General features: G+C 35.5%; 1 protein-coding gene across 2 annotated transcripts in view; it reads right to left on the bottom strand.

Moving 5' to 3' along the window:
• Positions 1-748: 748 nt before the first annotated feature.
• Positions 749-24913, bottom strand: part of CTNNA3 (catenin alpha 3) — a 1797749-nt gene continuing 1773584 nt past the window's right edge. For both annotated transcript variants that reach the window (XM_033209585.1, XM_033209586.1), the window contains exon 18: positions 749-1124. In XM_033209585.1, coding sequence (XP_033065476.1) covers positions 837-1124 — 288 coding nt within the window. In that variant the 3' untranslated portion in view covers positions 749-836. The remainder of the gene's footprint in view (positions 1125-24913) is intronic.

The raw sequence follows: 24913 nt of genomic DNA, 5'->3' as shown, positions 1-24913 counted from the left end.
TATTATTAATATAACTCACTGTGGCATATAGTTTGTGTCTCATTTCCCCAGTGGGTGGTAACTCTTCTTTCATGTATGTATTTGGATAGGCCTAACACTCAAAAGTACAGAATTTTCTAACACCTCGGAAACCCAAAAGGTGCATATGTGGCATCAGAACTCATTGTAACCTTTATAATGTTAAGAAAACATTTCATTAATAACCAAGGTTGACCTTCAAAATCCAGCAAGTAGCCTGACTATTTAAATTTGATTAGTTTATAATGGATGTTAACCTAATAAGTTGACAACGAGTAAAGCTATCTAGAGATTAAAAGGTTGTTTTTTAGCTATGGCAGGAATCATACATTTCTGCCAGGTTAGATACCAGGTTAGATCAGGTAAAGAAAGCACGGAGATTAAATGAGAAAATATTTTATAAAAGTCTTTTGTTTCTATTAAAAAACCAAGTCAGGAGCTCATGTTAGTGTTTTAATTCAAGATAAGGATGATAAGTGTACTTGAAGTATTATAGATAAACAGGACTCTCTTGCATCTCCTGTGTTTATTTGTTAACAAATAGTAGATAATCTTTATGATGGGAAAGACTGACACATGACAGTTCCATTCATTCAACAAGCAAATATTCATTAACTATTAGGTGCTGACCATACAGAAATGACAATGACATGATCCCAAATATATATTGCTTATGTTGATTTGGCGCCCAATATTTTATGTTATTTGTGAGTTAAACACCAAAACTTAGTGAAATTACAGAACTTCTTCAGTGTAAAATAAAGCAGTGTGGTTAGCCAGGATTTTGTCATATAGGCACTATAGGTAGAATAGTGGTTTCAGTAGATTTGTCTTCCTCTAAATTCACTCATGACTTGAACTGGATGGATTTTTTTCTTTGCTGAGCCTCGTCTGACAGCTGCACACGTTTCCTCTGGCTTCTCTCTTTTAATCAAGGGTTTTTTTGCAGGAGCCTTCATTCTCCACATCACAACTGGGTGCCGGGGCCCAGCAGGACTCTGGATTCGGATGATCTTGGTTGAGGCAATGTAAGACATTTTCACTGTTTGCACTACAGCATTCATTAAATTTTTGGCTGCTTGGATCAGGGAGGTGACACTGTCCAACTATAAGGGGAAAAAAAAAAAAAAGAAAAAAGAGCTATTATTCCAGAATGCAATTAAGAATTTAAGAGATTTAATGTTATAGAAGCCAAAGAATACCACTTTGCTTTTACCTCAGAAAGGAATGAGTTAATCATTTTATACAACTATGTATAGTAATCTACCTCAATCAGTACATCCATTTTTGATCAGTTATCTATTTATCTGATACATCAATTGATCCACGGTCTATCTTCTAAGATGATATCCTAGAGAGATTAATTTCTTTCTCTTGGCTTTCAGTGATGTCATGTAAATTCTTCAGGGCCCCAATCCACATAATATCACAAGGCCAGATGGTCACTCTTTTCTTTGTAATGGATCTTTCTATTTCCAGGAGATAATCCTGAGCTCTTTCTGTAAGACAGGATTATCTGCAATAAAATCTATAAATAATTTTATATGAACAACAATTGAAAATTCTCCTCAGAGAATAGTTTAAGATAAATATCATACATACATGTAGGTAAAGACATGCATATATACTAGTCTCTTTCTTGACTATTTCCCAAATAATTGCACCTAAAAGAGTCTCTTTTTTTTAACACAGAACTCTTATTTTATCCTACAGTATTTTAAAATAAAATTGGGGCTCTATAATTAAACGAAATTGAGTTTAAATTTCAGGTCTGTCATTTGTTGACTTGGAAAAATCATTTAACCACTTTTGCCCTAGTTTTTTCATTATTAAAAAAAAAAAAAAAGCAAGCATGTCTATTAAAGGAAAAGTAATACATGTAAATAAACTAGTACAGTAACTGCCAAATAGTTGATTTTTATTAAATATTGTTTTCTTTTTTTGCTATGAAGACTGACAAAATTGCTTAATGGTAAAGATGCATTAATGAGATTTAAAAAACATTTTTCCACATGATTCTGTTTTTGTTATATTTTCTGGTTTGGGTACACAAGCAATCTCAAGGAAAAATGAAATGGTATTCCTAGAATCTTACAAAATACCTTATAACTAAGCCAAGCTGATTTTTTTTTTTTTTTTTTTTGAGACAGAGTCTCCCTGTTGTTACCCCAGTTGGAGTGCAATGGCATGATCTTGGCTCACTGTAACCTCTGCCTCCCAGGCTCCAGCAATTCTCCTGCCTCAGCCTCCTGAGTAGCTGGGATTACAGGCGCCCACCACCACGCTTGGCTAATTTTTGTATTTTTAGTAGAGATGGGGTTTCATCATGTTAGCCAGGCTGGTCTCGAACTCCTGACCTCAGGTGATCCACCCGCCTCAGCCTCCCAAAGTGCTGAGATAACAGACATGAGCCACCGCACCCAGCCAGTTGATTCCTTTTTATACAACCAATGTCTCTTCCACTATTTTAGTTTGGCAGATTGTCATCCACCGCCAACTCATTCAGGAAGATGTGCCTCCACTCTCACCCCTCTGTGATGCGTGCTGTCAGGATTGAGACTCACACACTCGCTCTGTAGTTACTAAAATCCATCAGCAGCTGCCTGGCCTGAGTCCTCTGCCTTTGCTGTTCGAGGAGTCTCTTCTCACATACCGAATAAATGAGCAGAGGAAAGGAGAAAGCTGAGGTTATGTGCCTGGAGCAGTGGTCTAGCTGGTTGCTTCCTGGGAAAGGAATTTAATTAGCTCTATTATATGCCAAGCCTGAAATCCTTGAAAAGGTAACAGCAAAAAATATGTAATGTAAAAGGCAATAATACTTGGCAACTACACATCTTTAAGTCTTTTTACTTTTTGAAGCCAGAAATGTAAAATCTGTGCATGTGGCAGGAATGACAAATGTTTTACAAACATGAAAAAGGATTTCATGAAGCACTCAAATGTATTTTGGAGGACATTTGGAGCTTCTGAATCTGTATACAACTTAAAAAAATACTAGTCTTTGAATAGAATACCACATTTGTTATTAAATTATTTCACAGACAGATTGTAAGTTAAAATCTGTCTTTTAATAATTAACAAAAACCTCCTGGAGTTGATGGGCTAATTATTATAAGGGGTTTCCAATCCCATCACAGAAATAAGCCAGTTTTTCTAAATGGGGAGATAGTAGGAGTACTGTTGAGAATCCTTGGTAATGCCATTGCTCAAACATGAAAATATTGGGTTTGTCCCAAGGGTTCTGCACCATCACAAAGTCATTCATGGAAGCAGGTCCCAAGGACCTCCTGTCATTCAGGATTTCACCATTAACTTTGGTCTTACCTAAAACTTGCATTATCCTTTCTTCCTTTTAACTATGAATTTTGTCTTATACACCATATTTATTTTATCGCTTTTTGATTTTTTTTCACGTAAGTGGTATCATCTATCAACCAGCAGTATAGGGAGGATGTTGAAATTTCATTTATGCCTCAAAGTGTGAAAACTGGTTTGTCTTCTTTCCTCACTGAATCAGCAAATCCCTGCCTGTGCTATTGTGATCTTTTATCCTGGCCTCTCCCAAATCCTTTGATTTTTAAAATCCTAAATGGTTATAGTAAAATCTTCCCCACTCGACTCAGGAAAATCACCAGACAAATTATCCCTCTAGTTTTGCAGACGGATAGGATAGTTACTGAAAGAATATAGTTATTTCATGAGGAACTCTTGTAGAACACTGTATGAAGATCTTTGAGGTCTAAGAACTATGTGCATTATGATGCACCTACCAGCTACCAGTTAAATCACAGGCTACACAAGCAATGGGCAAAGTCAAGCCTAGCTAATGGTAGAAAATTGTATTCAAGGCCCAAGCAGTGTCTCAGGCCTACTCGTAGAGAATAACGATGCACAATTTAATGCCTGCGAAAAACTATTAAACATCGTTTCATCCAGGTCTACTTTCATGAAAAATCCTTTAAGGGAAAAATTCAATAGGATTCTCTCTGTAAAAACAAAGGCAAATTTGCACAAGGTAATGCACTACTTTTGGGTCTGTGTTCAATTTATTTGAACAAAATTTTCTGAACTTCCCAAATGTACCTGTGCAAGACAAGAATGTTAATTTATTCTAAAGGCCTGGTGGAGCAAAACAACCGACTATAAAACTCAGATCCTTAAACTCTTTTACTATTACAAATCACTTTTATTAACTGAAAATTCTTTCAGTGAAATATAACTTGAAACATTTACCATAGAGGAGACTCTTCCTGGTAACACTCCTCTCTGATCTAGATGAGGTGTTTTTGACCAAGGTATCAATTAGGAACAGTAATGTCATCTAAGTCCCTCGGAGCTCCTGGAGTTATGTTTAAATATCTGCATACTGTCACATACAAAGAGCTTCCCTTCCGGAAGAAGGACAATATTTTAAATAACTTTCAAAGAGAATTGTGTTCTAAATTAAACGCCTCTTTCCTATATTAAGTTGATGTCTACCATTTGCCACGATAAATAGGAAGATAGCCATTCTTCTGAGGCAGACATCTTGTACTTATTCTCATAACACTGGTACGGTTTCAAAACAACCGAGTCTGGGCCGGGTATGGTGGCTCACGCCTGTAATTCTAGCACTTAGGGAGGCAGAGGCAGGGGAGTCACTTGAGCTCAGGAGTTTGAGACTAGCCTGGGCAGCATGGAGAACTCCTGTCTTTACCAAAATTACAAAAAAAAAAAAATTGCCAGACATGGGCGTGGTGGCATGTACCTGTTGCCTCAGCTACTCGAGAGGCTGAGGAGGGAGGATCACTTGAGCCCAGGAGGCAAAGGTTGCAGTGAGCCGAGATCATGCCACTGCACCCCAGCCTGGGTGACAGAAAAATAATCTGCATCAAAAAGAGAAAAGAAAAGAAAAGAAAAAGTAAAAATAAAAATAACAGAACCTGATAGTCTATTAATGTCACAATACGCTACTCAATATTGTCTATGCCCAAACATAAATCAATAAGTTCTGCCTCATTTTTTTGTTATCTAGATGGATAAATGATTATGTTCAATTAACTCTTATGCTAATTATGCAATGTGTTTTGCAAACAACCCAAATAATGCCAATTTAAATAGAATACTGTTAAATATTATCCTATATAAATCTTAGTTGCTTTTATTACAGTGTCTCTTCTGTGCTTTGCGGTATTATGTAGGTTTCAGTTTAATAATGGTACAAATTGGACCAATTCTACAAATGTTTACAGATAAAGGGCTTGTTCTTGAAAGCATGTCAATAGTCATTTACTACAAAAAGGTGGGGTTTAGCAACAATAAAATACATTTTCTGTTTCCTCATAAAATGTCAACATTTTGTCCATGTAAGCAGTTTATATAGAACATCTGGATCTTTTCACAAAAACACTAAATGCCTATAAATCCTTGACAACTATGTCGATTTGGAATGTCTGATAGCAAACCCTTGCCAAAATCCTATTGTAATTAGCGATAGCTAAGAGGAATATTAAAAAAGACATGGTACATATTCCTTCTTTTGCTTTTGGAAGTTTCTCACAGAGATTGTGTCAAAACACTAGAATGCTTTCTACTCTAGGACACTAGTCTCTAACTCCCTATAGTTTGGATTCAAGACCATTACCAGACAAATACTTTGCATGAGGATTCTAAGCCTATGTGAACCTCACTTCCACTGGTGTGGATCTCACTTTCTTGCACCTGGTCTGTCACCTGGGAAAGCAGCTTCCCAATCACGTGGCAGTGTGAACTGCCATGCCAACTGCTTCTTCTGAGACTCCTGCTGAGAGAAAAGCCTGATGCTGCTGAGAAAGATATATGTTCTGTCCAGCAATCTTTTTGGTAAATTGGTACCAAACGTAGCCTACGATCTTATGAGTCTCAAGGTTTACCTGAATTCAAAGACCCCTGGTGGATGTTGGCCCTGCACAAAAGCAATTTTTGAAAGACAAATGTTTAGAGTTTGGTTCCAAGTGTAAGAAGAGCTTAAAATAATTGCTAACATCTATTATATGCTGTAGTATGTAGTTGACATAAATTAGCTCATAGCAACCCTATGAGGTAAGTACTATTATTATCTTCATTTTATACAGGAAGAAACAAAGGAACTGAAAGGTCTGGTGACTGGCTCAAAGTAACACAGATACAGGAGGGCTGGAATTTGAACCAAGTAAGTCTGGTTCTACTTTGTGTTTTTTCTTATTGCATAACCCTGCCTCCAAGAATATGCTACTTTCAATACATGATTATTTTTCTATAACAAATAGTTAAATAAATTATGCTAACATTAATAGAGTGTCTAAAATGTTAAAGTTGACTACGCAACAACTCTGCTTTTAAGAAGCTTGCTCTTATTTTTGTAATGCATATTGCTACCAGGAGCAATGAGAGTATTTTAGTTGTCACGGCATTTTGCTAGGATTGTGGTTTGAAAATTTATATACTAATTTCCAAGCTGCACTTTTTGGAAGAGCAAATAGAAATACTCAGTCACCTTATAGGCCCCAAAGCATTTAAAGACATTTAGATTAAGACTATGTCATAAGAAAACATTTTTAAATTTTAAAATCTGGGTCTCAGTAAACATATCAACAAGGCAAAGAAAAACCATAAACAAGTCACATTATAGGTTCTAGGACATGGAAGTACATAACATTTATCTTTAAATCTTTTAAATGTGCCAGTATAAATACAATCCTGATTAACCAAACTTTTTTTTTTCTTATTCTCTAATAAAATTAAGTCAATTTGTTTGCTCGGTTTTGCAACAAATAACAGGATTTGATCCTAGGACTCCAGAGTTTCTTTCCAATGTAGTTATTTTTAAAGTTGCATTTGTTCGTTTTCACACTACTATAAAGATACTACCCAAGACTGGATTATTTATAAAGGAAAGAGGTTTAACTGACTCACAGTTCTGCATGTCTGGGAGGGAGGCCTCAGGAAACTTGCAATCATGGCATAAGGGGAAGCAGTCATCTCTTACATTGCAGCAGGAGAGAGACAGCAAACAAGAGTGGGGAAAACTGCCTCATAAAAGCATTGATCTCGTGAAAACTCACTATCACAAGAACAGCATGGGGGAAAGTGCCTCCATGATCCAGTCACTTCCCTCCCTCAATATGTGGGGAATTACAGTTCGCTCCTTCACACATGGGGATTACAACTGAAAATGAGATTTGGGTGAGGACACAAAGCCTAACCATATCAAAAATACCGAGTTAAACTATTTGGAAATGAAGTTAGCAAAGGCAGTGTCAAAGGGCATATGTATATGTAATAGCAGATTACAACTGACAGAATAAACTATTTATAAAAAGACTTAAGAATATTTGTAGTCTTTCTAACTTATAGGTGCCATTTGCACCTCAAGATTGATCTAATTGTAGTAGTTTTACACCACAGTAAATGCTTAAATACATTTTCTTTAACCAAAATGCATTAAATTATTCAATGTTTTTATGATCTACTCTGAATGTCTCTTTTAAGAGCTAATTTTATCCCAATACTGGCTTAATACATTCTTTTGTTTCTGAACAGATTTTTAAAAGAATGGTCAGCATTGAGAACATTCTCCCTTTTCAGATGCATTCAAAAATGCTAAACAGCCAGAGTGACTTCATAGGCAAATCAGATAAGGAGCTTTGTTAAATCCAGGCAAAGTGGAGTTGCATCTCCAAATTGAAATTGTCAAGCTTCTAATTAAATTGAGAAGGTAGTTCATTTTTTGGAAATGAATAATCATTCCAATGGACCACTGATATAATTGGCACAGAGATTTGTCCTTTGTCAATGTTCTGTTAGAATGTGACAACAAAAGACAACAACTTAAGTTGAAAGGGGAGAAATCAATGCATGAAATAACTAAAAGAAAAGTAAATGTAACACTACAGAAAGGGCCAGAGATAAAAGGAAATATGACATTTATTCAGTTGTAATCTTGTCCTGTCAAAAAGCAGCTTTAAGATGCTTTTTTTCCTAAAGCTATTTTTTTTCTAAAGGAGATACTCCGGGCCAGAAACATTTTATACCCCCTTAAAAAGAAATAATCACAAACAATGCCAATTCAGGTGGCTACTCAGAATGCCTTTTACTTTTATTTAAAATGACCTATTACAAAAATATATACATTGGTAATAATCATAATATTTAGCTATCCTTCAACCATGTTGACTTAAGGCAAATGCTTAGCTGAAGAACCAATTTTCCAAAATATTACAGCCCTAATTAAACAGATTCAGAAAGATTAGTATATTCTTTCCCACGTAGAGTCAGCAAGAGTGGGTTAGGTATGGCATGGTTCTTTCAACATCAATGTTTCAACCTTAGCTTCCTCTTAGCACCATCAATCAGGACACTGAGATCTGCCCTCTCCATAGCAGGCTGTACAATAATATTAAACCTTACATCTTGATTATGCTTCAGGATCTATGAGCTAAAAGTAACAAAGCACCAACCTCCATCCTTGATCCTACACTTAGGTCTTTCAAGACCAGAAGCAAGGAACAACTAGGCTGTGTGAAGCTAAAAGGCCAAATGACATTAGTTTTACAACCCATGCAGAGCTTCCAGAGCACAGATGTTTTCACATACCTATAATTTTCAACTCTTTCAATCTTGATTATTCCACCATTTTGATAATATTTGGCAATATTTAATATTTCTTAGCTCACTTTTCTCTCTACTACAGATGTCTTGCAGAACAGAATTATCCATTTCCCTAACACTGAGCCAAAGGTGACTGTCTACCATTTTTAGAGAATCCCCTTGTATTAGTTTGTTCTCATGCTGCTAATAAAGACATACCTGAGACTGGGTAATTTATAAAGGAAAGAGGTTTAATTGAATCACAGTTCCACATGGCTAGGGAGGCCTCACAACCATGTCTTACATGGCAATCAAGGCAAGGAGGAACAAAGTCGTGTCTTACACGGTGGCAGGCAAGAGAGTGTGTGAAGATGAACTACCCCATTATAAAACCACCAGATCTTGTGAGACTTATTCACCATCATGAGAACATCATGGGAAAAACCTGCCCCCATGATTCCATTACCTCCCACTGGGTCCCTCCCATGACACATGGGGATTATTAGAATTCAAGGTGAGATTTGGGTAGGGACACAAAGCCAAGCCATAACACCCTCATTGAGCAAATTGATTTCTAGATAAATTAATGGCCACCAACCTGAAACTAACAGACAATGCATCTGTGTGTTTTTAGCTAATTCTTGTATCCATTCTACCCAAACACTAGCCTAAACCTCTAGCCCCTCATATTCCTACTTGTTCTGCAGACTACTTCACTTACAACAAATATTAAATAAGCAAACAAACAACAACAATAAAATCGAAACAGTAAAAATGAAACTGCCCCTAACCTCTATCTTTCATTCTTATCCATTTCTATTAAAATGAAAATTATCTGGTTCTCTTCCTCCGTACCTTCTTGCGGACTTTGCACATTTAATAATTTCTTTCTTCTAATATATCTTTTTTGTTTTTTGAGATGGGGTCTTGCTCTGTTTCCCGGGCTGGAGTGCAGTGGCGTGATCTCGGCTCACTGCAACCTCTGCCTCCTGGGTTCAAGCGATTCTCGTGCTTCAGCCTCCCCAAGGAGTTGGGATTACAGGTGCATGCCAACATGCCTGGCTAATTTTTGTGTTTTTAGTAGAGACGGGTTTTCACCATATTAGCTAGGCCGGTCCCCAACTCCTGACCTCAGGTCATCCTCACACCTTGGCCTCCAAACTGCTGGGATCACAGGCATAAGCCACCGCACTGAGCTCTTCTTTTAATATATCTTTATTGTATTCCTTTCTACTGACTTTTTCACTGTAGTATTTAAATGTTTATGAAACCATATCTTAAAACATAGCCAGACTTACTAAAAGGTTATCTATTATCCCTAAAACTATTTTCCTCACTTATCATTTCTTAAGCAATCTGATTCCTTTCATATAAATGCTTCCCCTTCATATATATGTATGTATATACATATATATAAAATGACACATATATATCAATATGTGATAGGCTTATAATCAGACATTTTATATATTAATATGTAATGTATGCTAGATGTATTATATAATACATAATAGATTACATACATGTTAAATATATAACATATATGTGAAATTATTCAACTGGTAACTCTGTATAACTGTTTTCTTTTAGTTAAATCACATTTATCAGATCAATTAATTCTCATTCTTGAATACTTAATTACTTATAAATATCACAGTTTATTTATCCATTTGGCTATCAATAGGCTTTTAGGTAGTTTGGAGCTACTTAAAATATATAAATAAAAAATAAATAGGAACTTATGAATATTATAGTATGTGTCTTTTGGTGAACAAATATATACAATTTTATGAAGTATGTACCTGAGAGTGCCATTGTGTAGTTATGAAAATGCATATATTCAGTTTTATTGGATAATTCCAGTGATTTCCAAAGTGCTTCTGTAAATTTATATTTCTAGTAACAATATATGAATGTTCCACTTTTTTTTTTTTTTTTTTTTTTGAGACAGAGTTTTGCTCGTTGCCCAGGCTGGAGTGCAATGGTTCAATCTCGGCTCACTGCAACCTCTGCCTCCCAGGTTCAAGCGATTCTCCTACCTCAGCCTCCCAGGTAGCTGGGATTACAGGCATGCGCCATCACACCTGGCTAATTTTGTATTTTTAGTAGAGACGGGGTTTCTCCATGTTGGTAAGGCTGGTCTTGAACTCCCGACCTCAGGTGACCTGCCTGCCGCGGCCTCCCAAAGTGCTGGAATTACAGGCTTGAGTCTTCCAGTTTTCACACATCTTCATCTACACTTTTTTCCCCATATTTTTCACATTAGGCATTTTTGCAAGTATGTAGAGCTATTATATTGAGGTTTAATTGGCATCTTATTAATTACTAATGAAGCTCAGCATATTCTCCTATGGTTATGGCTTTGACTTGCACATACAGACATTGCTCAATTCAATTTTTTATAATCCTTATACGTTTTTCTATAGTCTTTCAGATTTTCTATGTATGAAAGCATACCATCTGTGAATAATGACAGCTGTATTTTCTATTTTTCACTTATTTTTTCTTTTGGTTCTCTATTATTCCACTAGACAGAAATGCCAGTATACAAGTGAGGATACAAGGTATTTTTGAATCATACTCTAACTCAGGGAGAGTGATTTCAATATGCTATCATTGATTTTTTTAGTTAACTCACGTATTAAATGAGTTTTTAAAAATTTTTCTAGTAAATGAGGACTTACTAGTCTTCCTTTTACTACTGATTTCTAACGTAAAGTACTATGGTGATTAAAGAATAAACTCTGAATGATTTAAAACATTTTATATTTGTGGATGCTTTGTTTATGACATATAGTCAAATATCGTATGCTTTAGGTACACTAGAAAGGAATGTGAATCTTAGTATTGTTACATCAGTGTTCTATTTATGTCAACTGGTTTCTTTAAGCTTATTAATAGTCAAGATCCTCCCCACCCCAGATATCAGACATCCACAGATCTGCTACGGAGCACTACAGATTAGATGTATATTTTCTATAGTTGTATATAAATGGAATTCTATGGTATGTAACTTTTTGTGTGATGTTTCACATGGCATTACATCTGTAAGCTTCACATATGTTGCTGCATGTACCAGTAGTCTCTTTTATTTATTGCTGAGAAGTATTACATTTTATACATATACTGCAATTTGTTAATTCATTATCTTTGTGACTGGCATTCGGTTTATTTCTTTTGCTATAACAAATAAAGTTGTTATGGCATTATTGTACAACTATTTTGTATAGTATGTTTTTATTTCTCTTGGGTAAATAACTACAAGTAAAACTATGTTCTGTTGTTAAGTATGCGTCTAACTTCATAAGGAATTAACAAACTGTTGACCAAAGTTATTTTGCCATTTTGTATGAGCATTATAGTTATTCTACATCCTCAGTCACACTTGGTATTTTGATATTTTGATTCTTTTTACATTTTAGAAATTTTGATGAGTATAAAGAGAAACGTCACTGTTTTTATTCTTCTTCTATGGCTAATACTTTTTGTCCTAGCAAAAAATGGCCACTATAATGTTAAACAGATTTTCTTTTATTCTTTCTTCCAGATATTTGAAGTTAGAGATTTATGTTTATGATTATAATTACTTTGTATTAATTTTTATATATGGAGTAATGTGCAGTACTTTTTTTCATATACAGATATCATTCAAGCACCATTTAGTCAAAGTGATTTTCTTTTCTTTTTAAGTGATCTTGGAATTGCTGTCAAAATTAAATTGACCATATATGTTTGGCTCTATTTCTGCTTCATTTCTGTGTCTATCTTTATACCAGCATCATACTATGATGCTAACATCCCTTTCTCAGGGAAGAGTTCCACGATACTAAGACTAGATTGGATCCTCTTTTATGTTCTTATAGAAATCTATACTTCATTTAACATTAGATTCATCAGAAGGCAATATGATCCATGTAGGCAGAGACAATGTTCTTTTTTACCCTTTTATTACTTGACACAGTCTACAGGAGATATCTGGCATATGAATTAGTTACTGGAAATATTACTTATATAAATTGTAGAATCATTAAGTGCAGAAACCACATGCAAAATACTCTCAAAGGTAGACATGAATTAAATTATTCTCTTGTATTCTGCACAAACTGTTAATGTTTTCCAGACATTTCATACTCTCACTCCATCTACCAGGAGGTTTCTGGCCTCTAGACATGGCACAAAAACCCCTGATCAAATAATGTTTCTCATTATTTATGTTTAAAACTCAGAATACAAATCTGTTGGAAGTCATGCTTGTCAGAAAGTCCCAAAGTCCCAAATTCTCACTTTTAGATTAATATTTCTCTTAAAAAAAACTTTAACTTCTTGAGAAATATGTCTCATTGGCCCAAGAATAAAACATCAGTTTTATAGTTGACAACGTATATTTGAATCCCAACTCTGCCACATTCTAAATACAAAGCCTGGGGAGAAATCTATTAGCATATCTGGGCCTCAGTTTCCTTTCAGCATAATTACAATACAATTGTATTGGTTATTATCAGTATTGGTTATTAAGATTTAATGTGATAACAGCTAATCTTGGATTTGTGAATACACATACACGTGCACATAAATGAAGCTACAGTTCTTTTTTTTTGGAGATGGAGTCTCCCTCTATCACCTAGGCTGGAGTGCAGTGGCGTAATCTTGGCTCAGTGCAACCTCCACCTCCCGGGTTCACACCATTCTCCTGCCTCAGCCTTCCTAGTAGCTGGGACTACAGGCACCCACCACCACACCCTGCTAATTTTTGCATTTTTAGTAGGGACAAGGTTTCACTATATTGGTCACGCTGGTCTCAAACTCCTGACCTTGTGATCTGCCTGCCTTGGCCTCCCAAAGTGTTAGGATTACAGGTGTGAGCCACCGCGCCTGGCCAAAGCTATAGCTTTTATAAGTTTATAAGGTGAACTGGAAAATAATATGACACCAAATTTGGGGATTTTGGTGGAATACAGCTTAGGACAAATTCTACCCATGGTTGAAAATCCAGAAACAGCACAAGAACATTTCTTGACAATTAGAGAAGGGGCAGGTACTATGAATCTTTCCCATTATCCACAACACATTTGTGTGCATGTGCATGTGCACACACCTGTACTTACACACACATGAGTATGTACACACACTTCACACAGTTTTTGAAATAGTGTGAGGTCAGCTCAGTTAATTACAATCCTTTCGGTGAGTGTATCAGTCAGAGCTCAGTAAAAAAACCAGAAACTACTCTAGGTGCTTCAAGCATGGAATTTAACACAGTAAATTAATTATATGGGCAACAGAAAAACTAAGAAGCCAAATGTAAAGCAACCCTCACCTCACCATCAGCCTAAGTTGTTACCATCCTGGTGCTGAAGGAAATGGAGAAGATGAACCCATGCCAAGTAGATAAACTAACACAAATAAATGATTGCTTGTCAGCAGTCTGTCAATTGTCTCCTACTGGTTAACTCTAGCTGAAAATCAGTAAGTAGTCAAAACATCTTGACTAGGAAAATGTTCTGAGAGTAAAAGTAACCATGACTAGCAAAATGGATTTTTAGCCTGAGCATGCATATCCCCTCATTTTTAGTAGGTCGTGATTTGATTCTTAAAATCTCATAGTACTTAATATTTTTATTTCTGTAATTATAATATTGAATATGCTTAAAAAATAAAGTTCACACATTTGTACTCTCATTCAAAGAAACGTTTATACCAAATCAACATTTTGTATAAATGTCATCTTCTCTATCTCTATCTCTAGAAAAAAATTATGATAGAGGGATGGGGTTTAGCTCTCAGCCCTTTTACATATTCTTGATCTTTAAGATGCTGTTGAACATGTCTATTCCTCTCTTTACAAATTCCAATGTTGGGAAAATAGACGCTGCAAGAGCAAGGGGATGAACAGATTAATTTTAAATTAATTCTTATATACATAAGTATATACACTGTACATGTTTATATACAGAATATGGTTTTCTGATTTTCAAATAAAATATCAGCTTCTCTATTTTTTTGAAATACAGCTGAAGTTTTGCCACATGTTGAAAATTTCTTTCATGACCCAGCTTTTTCAGGGGCTTTAAGATTCAACCATGGTTAACTTGACCCTGTAAACTATGTCATTGGCTCTATTACTAAATTAACAGCTGACTTTCACAATTATCTATAAAGTGAGAGCTATATTGAAAAGATGACTAGTTTTAGACAATTGCAACAACAAAATCCATGATAAAGGAACCAGTTTTCAGGGCTCTTGTGTGCTTTTGAAATGTATACCTTTCTCATAGTCTCATTTAACTGGTAGACGTGGGCACTGCCATGGTGCCTTGCCTGCCATGACTTTACAAATATTACAATATGTACTATGTCAATTGTTTAAATATAGGTTAAGCAGCAGCAGCATTAACTCATACCATTATTGCTTCATCAACACACTGGAAGTAAAGGGAAGCAGATAACAAGACAGAACGGTGCTTTGGAAATTATTCCAGAGATGCCTGGAGCAACAAGGTTGTTATCTCAGACATGAGGCATAGAATATGTCAGGTATAAAAAATACACCCTGAGGAAAACAATTAAAGTGACTGTTTTCTATTTATTTGAGACTTACACACTCTGTACCTAAGTGAATATCAAAGGTTGGAGAAGGATCCGTGATCGGGAAATATTAAAGAGTTCTGTTCCTGAATTTAGTCTCTCTTCAAATCAGAAATCTCTCTCTTCCTGCCTAGAGTGTCTTATAAAACACAAAACAATCTTCCAGAGTCTTTCTATAGATCAGCACAGCTGTCTCCTCGCTGAGAGGACGAGGTTCAAACACATTTCAGAGCAGCTGGTTGTTGGCTTCCCAGCTGCTTAGGAAACAGGAAATTTTATTGGCAGCAATCCCCAACCTGAAAGCAGTAGGCATCTAAACTAATCCCCAGGCACTGGAATTCGGCAACCAGGAGAAGCATGAAGCCATGTGTGGTTTTTAATCACTATGATGTTGGTCTTTGTGTAACTTCAAAGATTAAAGTCCTCAGGGTTATGCGGGTGACCATGTAGGTGAAAGGGTGTGTGTAAGCTGAAGGGAGGAAGGAAGTAGAGCTGAGGGGTTAAGAATAGGGACTCTGGAGGGAAACCACATAAATTCAAACAAATTCTTTCTCTAAGTCTGTTTTCTCCCCTGTTAAATGGAAAACCAACGACATCTACCTTATAGGGTTGTCAGAAAGACAGAACATGAGGATCCAGATTAATGATATAGCGGAATGGGATGTATATACCCTGTTTCATTGTCATTACTATGATTGTCAAAGGTTTGAAAACAACAATAACACTCCTTTATCAATTGTAATTGCAAAAACTGAAAGAATGCACAAAGATGAATTTGTAATAATGGCTCCCATTTTGTAAACTTGTGCCAAGACCATATGCTTTGCAATATTATCTATAATCCTAGTAACAGCCTCGTGATGTAGGTATTATTTTTTGCACTTATTAGATAAGGTATCTAAGAACTATGACTCAGATAATTTCAGTGCCTTGCCCAAGGTAACACAGACAGTAAGAGGCAAAGCTGGGATTAATTCCAAATCGCCGTAACTCCAAAGCCCTCATTCTCTCAACCATCTTGTGCTGCTACTTTCTTGAGAAGAGAAAATATTTTGTAGCTTAGTGAAAAGATCTCTTAATTGGGATTGTTTTGTCCTGGCTAAGGTCTCCCAACACACTCTTCTTATTCTACCTCTGAATACTTTGCACTAAGATATTCTTCCTCTCTAGTTTGGGAGTCTTTTTAAAATTTTTAAAAAATCCTTGATCATTGAAATTTAATGTCTCCACTCGGTTTTTCTGAATGGCAGTCCCCAGCTTCTCTTGTCCTCCAGAAACATGTGCCAAATGTGATTGCTTGCTCATTCTACCGCATCTTAATTGCACCATTTCAAGGGAAAGATTGACTTTTGTGATTAAAAACTGCTTGAATTCTGGGCAATCCTCATATTAACTGACCCCAATTTTTGAATGTTATATGCCTAATAATAGACTGAATGGTGCGTGTATATATGTGCTTTCCACTTTAGATTCCCTGGGTTTTGTCTTCTCTTTTAAATCTCACTGTTCAATTCGAATATCCATAGATAAAAATAAAAAAAAATAAAAATAAATAAAAAAAAAATAAAAAAAAAACAATGTAATGATAATAGCACAATGGTGACAAAGAAAGAAGAGCATTGTCCTCTAGAACAAAGCTTTTAACCTAGGGGTCCAGACACATTGGTGCACTTCAATTATTTGTGACATGTGTCACAAGAGGCATAATTTGATAGTAATAATAATAGTTCAAATATTGAAATTAGAAAATGATTTACTGTTTTCTCACAAATTGGAGTGGCTTCAAGGTTATCCCTCTAATTATGCCCTTTTACTCACTTGCATTCTGATATACTTCCTGGAGTAGGAAAGAAAGGGGAAGGGCTAAAGCTAGTTTCCTAGGATTCAAGCTTAGAAGCTCACCTTATTAATACAGTGTTCAGTGAAATGGGCCTACTCATAAGAAATGTGTTCTGCATGTGAATGTGCATCATAGCAGAAAAACAAAAAGCAAACGTTTCAAGATTGTCTTCTCTAGGAACCAGAGATTAAGACTAAACAGATTAATTGCCTTTAAGATCTTCCTCATAACACCAATGTAAAAGAAATGGCCATCGTCTAAGATCCAAGATTCAAGGTCCAAATTATTTTTAATAACCTGTCTTACACATTTAATAAGTATTCAATTTCATTTTTGTGTATCTTCCACAATATGTTCTGTGGCAGACACTATTTGCCCATTTTTCCTTGATAATGATACCCTGATTTTATTCAGGCAATTAAACCAAACCTGACCTTTTACAACTGATGGGTCTAAAGGTGTTTCATGTGATCTAGTCCCGACCAGCTGGGTAGGAGGAAATCTGCTAGAGTGGTTCTGGCACAGAGTCTTTTTTGCAAGTCATATAAAGAGAATGCTCAGTCTCTTATTTCTTAAGTGATTGTGTAAAAACATGCAATTTAGAGCTGCTGTATCCATATTGAAATTATGAGGAAACACATAACAGTAAGAAACAAATGATGATAGAGGGAAATGTTAAATAATCCAGATTTAATGACATTATTAAACTTCGTAATAACCATAATCTGGACTTCTTGTTATGATTTAAATCATTAATAATAAGATTTGTTACTTGCAACTAAAAGCACTCCTTTTCCAAATCCCGTTTTTGCTTCTCTATTTCCAGCCTAAACTAGTTCAGATGAAGACAATGTAATCTGTCTCTTAGATGGGGTTCCACATTCTAACCATCTTGGTAACTTCAGCTGCAGTTGTTTCTCCCCAGCACTATTTGCTTCACATCACACCTATGTTCAAAAATATACGGACTCTCTTTACTCTGGACACTCATGCTATGGGCACTCTGTGTAGCACTGGCTTATCTAACTCCCAGGTCATGACTTTACTTAAGCATGACTAGTCCATTTGCTGTTGCTCGTCTACAACTAGTTGATCCTGCCTTCAAAATTTGAATTCTAAATTATTATTTTATCTATGGAATCACACTCACCCCATTCACATCTATTTCCATCTTTAAAATCCAGAGTTTTGCTGTAATCCCAGCACTTTGGGAGGCCAAGATGGGCGGATCACGAGGTCAGGAGATAGAGACCATCCTGGCTAACATGGTGAAACCCTGTCTCTACTAAAAATACAAAAATTAGCTGGGCGCAGTGGTGGGCGTCTGTAGTCCCAGCGACTAAGGAGGCTGAGGCAGGAGAATGGCGTGAACCTGAGAGGTGGAGCTTGCAGTGAGTGGAGATCTCGCCACTGCACTCCAGCCTGGGCGACAGAGCGAGACTCCATCTCAAAAAAAAAAAAAAAAAATCCAGAGTTTTGAAGCAAAGTTTTTATTACTTCAATAAAAACAGTGTTTGTAGGTATGGATCAAATCAACATGGTATTGAGATATTGTTTAACAATTCCCTCAGAAAGAAATACAAAAATATGGGCAGAGAGGTCAATCAAAACAGGAGGATGACACACTGGGAGAATGGCTGCATGGGGAAACCAAAGGAAAGTCCATTTAACAAGTAAAAGATCTTGGGCACCAGGAGGTCAGAGTTTTCATCTTAGGTAATCATTGATTGAGTTTTAATATAAGATGGCCATTGACTTTAGGGAGCTCTGTAGCCTTTTAGAGAAAATACTGGGGCTTAGTAGTGCAGAACTCAAAATCTCATAGCCTAATATAAACACAGTAACACTGAGTGAGGAGTCAGCCAAGCAAAGAAGTAGCAGTGCCCAGTGTGTCCATATGACTGTCCCCTATTCACTCTCATAAGCAGGTGAAATGATGAGAGATGTACAAGCCAGTGCAATTTGAGTTATTCCTGTCCATATAACATGATATGTATAACACTTGGATTGCTAAGCTCTAGAAAATTTTCAGCTATAGCACTAATCTGTTGTCCTAAGAAACTGTATTTCAACATATCTTCAATTTTTTGAAAAAATCTACCATTCAAAGGAAGAATAAAGAATATGTTTTGCAAGAAGACGCTAAAATGTGTTTTTGTAGGCTCCTATTATTTTAAGATTTTCAGAGATGGATCTGCCAATATCATGAAGATAATTTACACTAACTTGCATTTTTTTATTTTATAGTTCTGCTTATAATCATGTCATGCTTCTGTCTTGTTCTCTTTTAAAGTATCTGGTTATTAGGCCTGATTGATTTATTTATTTGAATTAAGCAGAAACATTGACAGAGGTAACTTATCCTGTGCTAGAATTTTGGTGATTTGAAAATACTTGTTTTTATTTTTACACAATCTTATTCAAAATGTTGCAGTTAAGGAAAACCTCCGCTAGCAGTGATGCAGACAATGCAGTTCAAGTGATGAGAAAATGTGGTGAATGCTAATGTTTTATAGCTTTTAATTATTTTGTCCGTTGAGTTCAACGAAATGGTTGTGTGTCTTAGGGTCATGGAGAACATTGATTTTGTAAGTGTGTGTGTGTAATTTTTCTTCTTTATTTCTTTGTTAATTTTTTAAATTCACAGATAATATTTTATGTTTTTATCAAGCACAACATGCATTCTAGCTTATGGAAAGGCTTTTGCACTGACTATAGAAGGCTAGAGGTATTTTCAGTGGGTAAGCTTTTATGGATAATGATATGACCAAGCTATAGTGCAGCCTTTATAAATGCATATTTTATTGGAACTGATAAAGAAGTGAGAGGGTCTGTGCAACAGACAGTCAAGAGTTTAGATAATGAGGTTTTTACAACAGCATGGAAAGAAAAGTATCAATCCTGCTTCTTTGTTCAGATACCTGATGTATCCTGGCTTCAGGCTTTTCAATTTATTGTTCAAAATGCTACCAGGGAAGACAAATGACTACCCCCTGTTGCCTTGTAACAACAGTAAAGCTTTGGTTAGAGAGTTTAGAATTGGACTTAGAAGACAGACTGCGCAAGTTTTTCAAATCCAAATTTGATAATAGATAAATGTTGATTAGGATTCTTTATTTCCTTAAGTTAACTTTCAGTATCTGGTATTACTGTAGTTAGGTGCAAAAGAGTTCTATGAATTTCCAAGTACCACAGTCAAATAATTGTTTTGAATTATAAAAAACCATGAAACCAAATATATTTGTGAAATAATACAGTAGTTGTTGCTTTGTATTATCGCTACAAAAGGGGTCTAGAAGTAGGGACTCTTGATTTCATCAAGCTGTCTTCACGTCCCTATTACTCTCATTTGGGCCAATAAAAGTATGCACTATTTGTTGGACAGTGTCTACAACTCCAATGAACGTTCATATGCTGAAGAATTCCACATCTTCAGCTCTGACATTGGGATTCCATTATCATATTTCCAATTACCTTTTGGAAATTTACATTCAGATGTGCTGTAAGGACCTCAAATGTAAGCCAAACTTTCTCCCCAGCAGCTTAGCATAATGATTAAGAGTGATTAAAAACACAGACTTCAGAACAAATAGTCTATATTCAAAACTTTTCTCTGCTACTTATTAAACAAGTAACCATGGATGATTTATTTAATTTTTCTGGGCCTCAGTTTTCCCATCTGAAAAACAGGCATAATAATCATATCTACCTAATAAAGTGGACATGACAATTACATAAATTAGAGAGTTATATATTTATCTAAACACTTGTAATAGTGTCTGGCACATACTTATATTAAAAACAGGCACAATAATCATATCTACCTAATAAACTTGTTGACATGGCAATTACATAAGTACAAAAACATGATTTTGATAATTACTTTCCTGTTTTACAAACTTCAAAGCAACAATAGTAACCATAGAATAAGTTCAGAGTATTGAGCATGTTACAGTCTCAAACTATGATTTTGCCAATCTTATTTTCCACCAATACCACTTACTCACCATTTCTTTCTCATAGTATGAAATGAAAGTCATGCTTCCATTAGTGTAGATGTTTGCCTCTCTTCCAAGAGTTTCTTTCTTGAATTCACACTATTCTTTAAGACTCAGCTTGTTTATTTTAGTCATTTTCCAGGGAAATGATGATGATATCCCCAACACCATTCTCCTTTTGCAAGTAGTGATCATGACTGGTTTCTTGGTGTACCTTGCTGTATTTTGCCCATATACTGTACTTCTATTATAGCACTTACCACAGTAAAATGCTATTGTCTTGCCCTGATCTTCACTGGGAAAATGAATATAAAACAAAAGATGTAGGATAAGAAAAACTCTAATTGTACTTGATTGTTGGCTCACATTTAAGTAGTGATTACATTTTTTAAAAGATCCTGGAGAAATGACTATTGTTTTCTTTGATTCTGTGAATCTAATAGATCATGACACTTTGCAAGCAGGTTTGGCATGCCAGAGTAAACAAAGGGAGGGGTAAGAGAAGAATGCTACCTTAATCCAAACAGGTTCAGATGGACTGCCCTGTCCTATATCCAAAAAAACTCAACAAACAAACAAAAACCATGTATTAGTGCTCCTGATGGTGTCTTGATAAGAACTAAGAATGTTAAAAAGAGGGAGGCTGCTGATTCAAATATCTTGCAGAGATTTTAAAAGATGTTTAAGGAAAGCAATGATCAGGGTCCATCTCAGTGAGTATGTTGAAGCTGAGGGGAAACAGTTATTCCTGGAGCAAGTTTAGAAAATGAATCGACCTCAGAATTAGGTAGATATTGTATCCTGGAGTATTTGATTCCATTGATACTGGAATCTTAATGCTTTGTTTCACTTTCCTGATTTTGATACTTAAACTTGCTTCATAAGCCATCTGAAACCAAGGCTACAGGATTGTCTGAATTTAACCTGATGATACCAGGGAAATAACACATAATTATTTCTGCTCTCCTTAGCAGAATTTAAATTCTCTCTCCTCTGTCAGAAAGATGACAAAAAACATGACTCATGTCAAGAATCAATTTGTCACATCTATAACCTTGACACTGTTGGAACTAAGTATATAGTGAGATGACTGGGGACTTTAAGGGTAGAGGCTTGACAGAAGGAAGTCTGATTTATAACCTTTCTCATCTATGAACTTTCCAAAGACTTTCATCTAATGTTCTTCCTGGATCCCAGCCCTGAATTTAGTTAACCTTTGTGGCTGTGCCAATTTATCCACACCTTTGAGTTCTGTCTCACCCCGGAATATGAAACCAATCTTGGCCAAAAACAGAGGCCTATAAGGCATCTTTGGCATGTGGCATAACAGTTTAACACTGAGTTATTCTCCTTGCCAGCAGTGTGTGTTAGTGGGCCTATTCAATCCCTTATAATTCAGAGCACAATTATAAGGGATCAAATAGGCCCACTAACACAGTTGGCAAGTAACTGGAATACAGCATAGACTAGTAAAAAGAGCTTTTCAACTGTAAATTGAGACTAAATATTCAATGTACATTTTGACTACTGAATAATTTTTTCCTAGTTACTCAGAGTTTCTGAGCTCAAATTTCTTTGTGCAGTATGCAGGTTGGACTGAATTATTTATAAGGTCCCATCCAGTTCTACAATTTTAAGATTAATAACTACTACTTTTTCCTCTAGGTCCTTCACAGACCCTTTAAAATCATGACAGATTATATCAGTGACTAGATTTCTTTCTTTAAATTCTTATGTTTAGTTCTTTGATACATGCAAACTGTTTTCCTACCCATGCATAATAAATATTCTCTTGATTTAATCAAGAGATTTGGGGGACATATTCCTATATTAATATTTTCTCCTATCCTTGACACTTTCTATAAACTAAGTACATACCAGTTTAGTGTAATTTTTTGAGTCTGTCCTATAACCTATCGCTAGCCTCTCTGGGGTAACTCTTCTACACTCTCAATGAACAAGTAAAACATCATCAATCTACATACATTATGCTCTCAAACTACTATTATTGTACTGCAGTTTTTATAATATAAATAATTTGTGTGATTATTTGATGAACTATATAATGATAGGTTTCTTTTGGCTTTAGCAAAATTATTTATAACAAAACACAGTGTGGTGGTATTTTGGGAGAAAGTAACCTGAACACCAAACCTTTTAATCTTGATTAATAAAGAGGACAATATGAAATATCCTGGAAGGGAATTGTATATTATTTATGACAAAATAAATCAAATGGAATTGAGCAATGGATTTCTCTTAATCAAATCAATATATTTGAGCACCTTCAACTGAAAAAGCAAATAATCAGTAGAATATCCCAACCCAAACCAATCTAATTAATAACTTATTTTAGTTTTCTTGAACTCAATATTTACCTTAACACATAAAGAGCATTTCTGAATCTATAAGAAAGGAAGGCCCTAAACAGTCATTGCGTTGCCAAAATCCACGTGAACTCTACTCTTCAATGTGGAATGTACCTGCCTCTTGTACTGCTAAGCCAGAAGAAATTTTAAAGTACTAGTCAATATTGTTTCATAATAATTGGAAATTTGGCAGATAGGTATTGAGGGAGGTATGATATTTGATGACCTCTAGCCCCAGATTAGTTTAAAACATTGTTAATCTATAAAATACAGGCATGTTCAGTTCTCACACTTACTCCAACGTAAGGGAAAACAGGCAAAACATATCACTTTATTACGTGTTTTTTATATTAATGGCCACTATTCACTCTGATGCTATTATGGATTATGTTGTTCAACCTATACTGACTCTCTCATATCACTGCACAGAGACTAGATGATAGTTGGTACAAATAGAAAAGTAGTAAAATATTTATTCAGAAAACATGTGAGTTCATTTTACTTAGAGACCTGTGATTATACACATGTGGGTTTTAGCAAAAACAGAATTGAGATACATAGGCCTTTATCCCTGCAGTGAAACAATTTTTTTTTCTGATTTAAAAAATCATATTCTCAGCAGTTTAATCTTATACATGGCAAAATGATGAATTTTCAGATTTCCAGTTAAATTTTGGGATTATATCCTGTTCAAAAATCAGCTTGTGAAACTTGCAATGCCATTCACAAAAGAAAATGATATTTTAGATGGTGATATGCTTTCTCAGCCTGTTCATTTAACCCTTCTTGTTTAACTCATGTTGCGTGTAAAGTATTTAAGTCATGGTAATCCAGAATGCCACAATAATAATTAGTATTTACTGATTCTTGACCATGCCAAAAGTATTATATCCATTATCACATTTAATCCTGAAAATAAAGCAAACAAATCTTATGGATATAGATAAGAAAAAGAAGATTAATTATCTTTTCCAAGACCACAAATCTTGTCAAACCTTGTAAGCCAATATTTACATAGTTTAAATGCACAGTAAACAGTGTTTATTATGTGCTAAGCATTATTAAATAGCTTTAGATATATTTAAATCATTTGCCATCAGAAGTCTGTACTATAGGTCTTACTATTATCCTCATTTTACAGATGAAGCACAAAGGTCCATAGTCACACATTTTGAAACAAGAGCAGGACCTGCAGCCAGGCAGTCTGGGTCTATGGTCCATGTTCTTAACCATGATGCAATACTGGCTCTCAAAGTCCAGGGCAACCTAAGTATCCAGGTCTACCTGACTCCAAAGCCAGTGCTTATCTTACTACTCACTACTGTCACTCTAATGACATGTAGAACAGTTAATGGAATAAGAAAATGCATTCAATATGCCGAGTCAGGATACCTGGAATATTTAAGCTACCCATATCATTCCCATGGAGAAAATAAAGCCAGAGTCTGCATTTTTCCCCCAGGCTAAGGAAGAGAAATTCAGTTTGTTAGAAACAATCCCAAAGACCTGTACTATGA

This window comes from Trachypithecus francoisi, unplaced genomic scaffold (genome assembly GCF_009764315.1).
Source record: "Trachypithecus francoisi isolate TF-2019V2 unplaced genomic scaffold, Tfra_2.0 Lachesis_group9, whole genome shotgun sequence".
NCBI classification, from domain to species: Eukaryota; Metazoa; Chordata; class Mammalia; order Primates; family Cercopithecidae; genus Trachypithecus; species Trachypithecus francoisi.
Note: the sequence above shows the minus strand (reverse complement) of the source record. Positions and strands in the feature narration are given on the sequence as shown.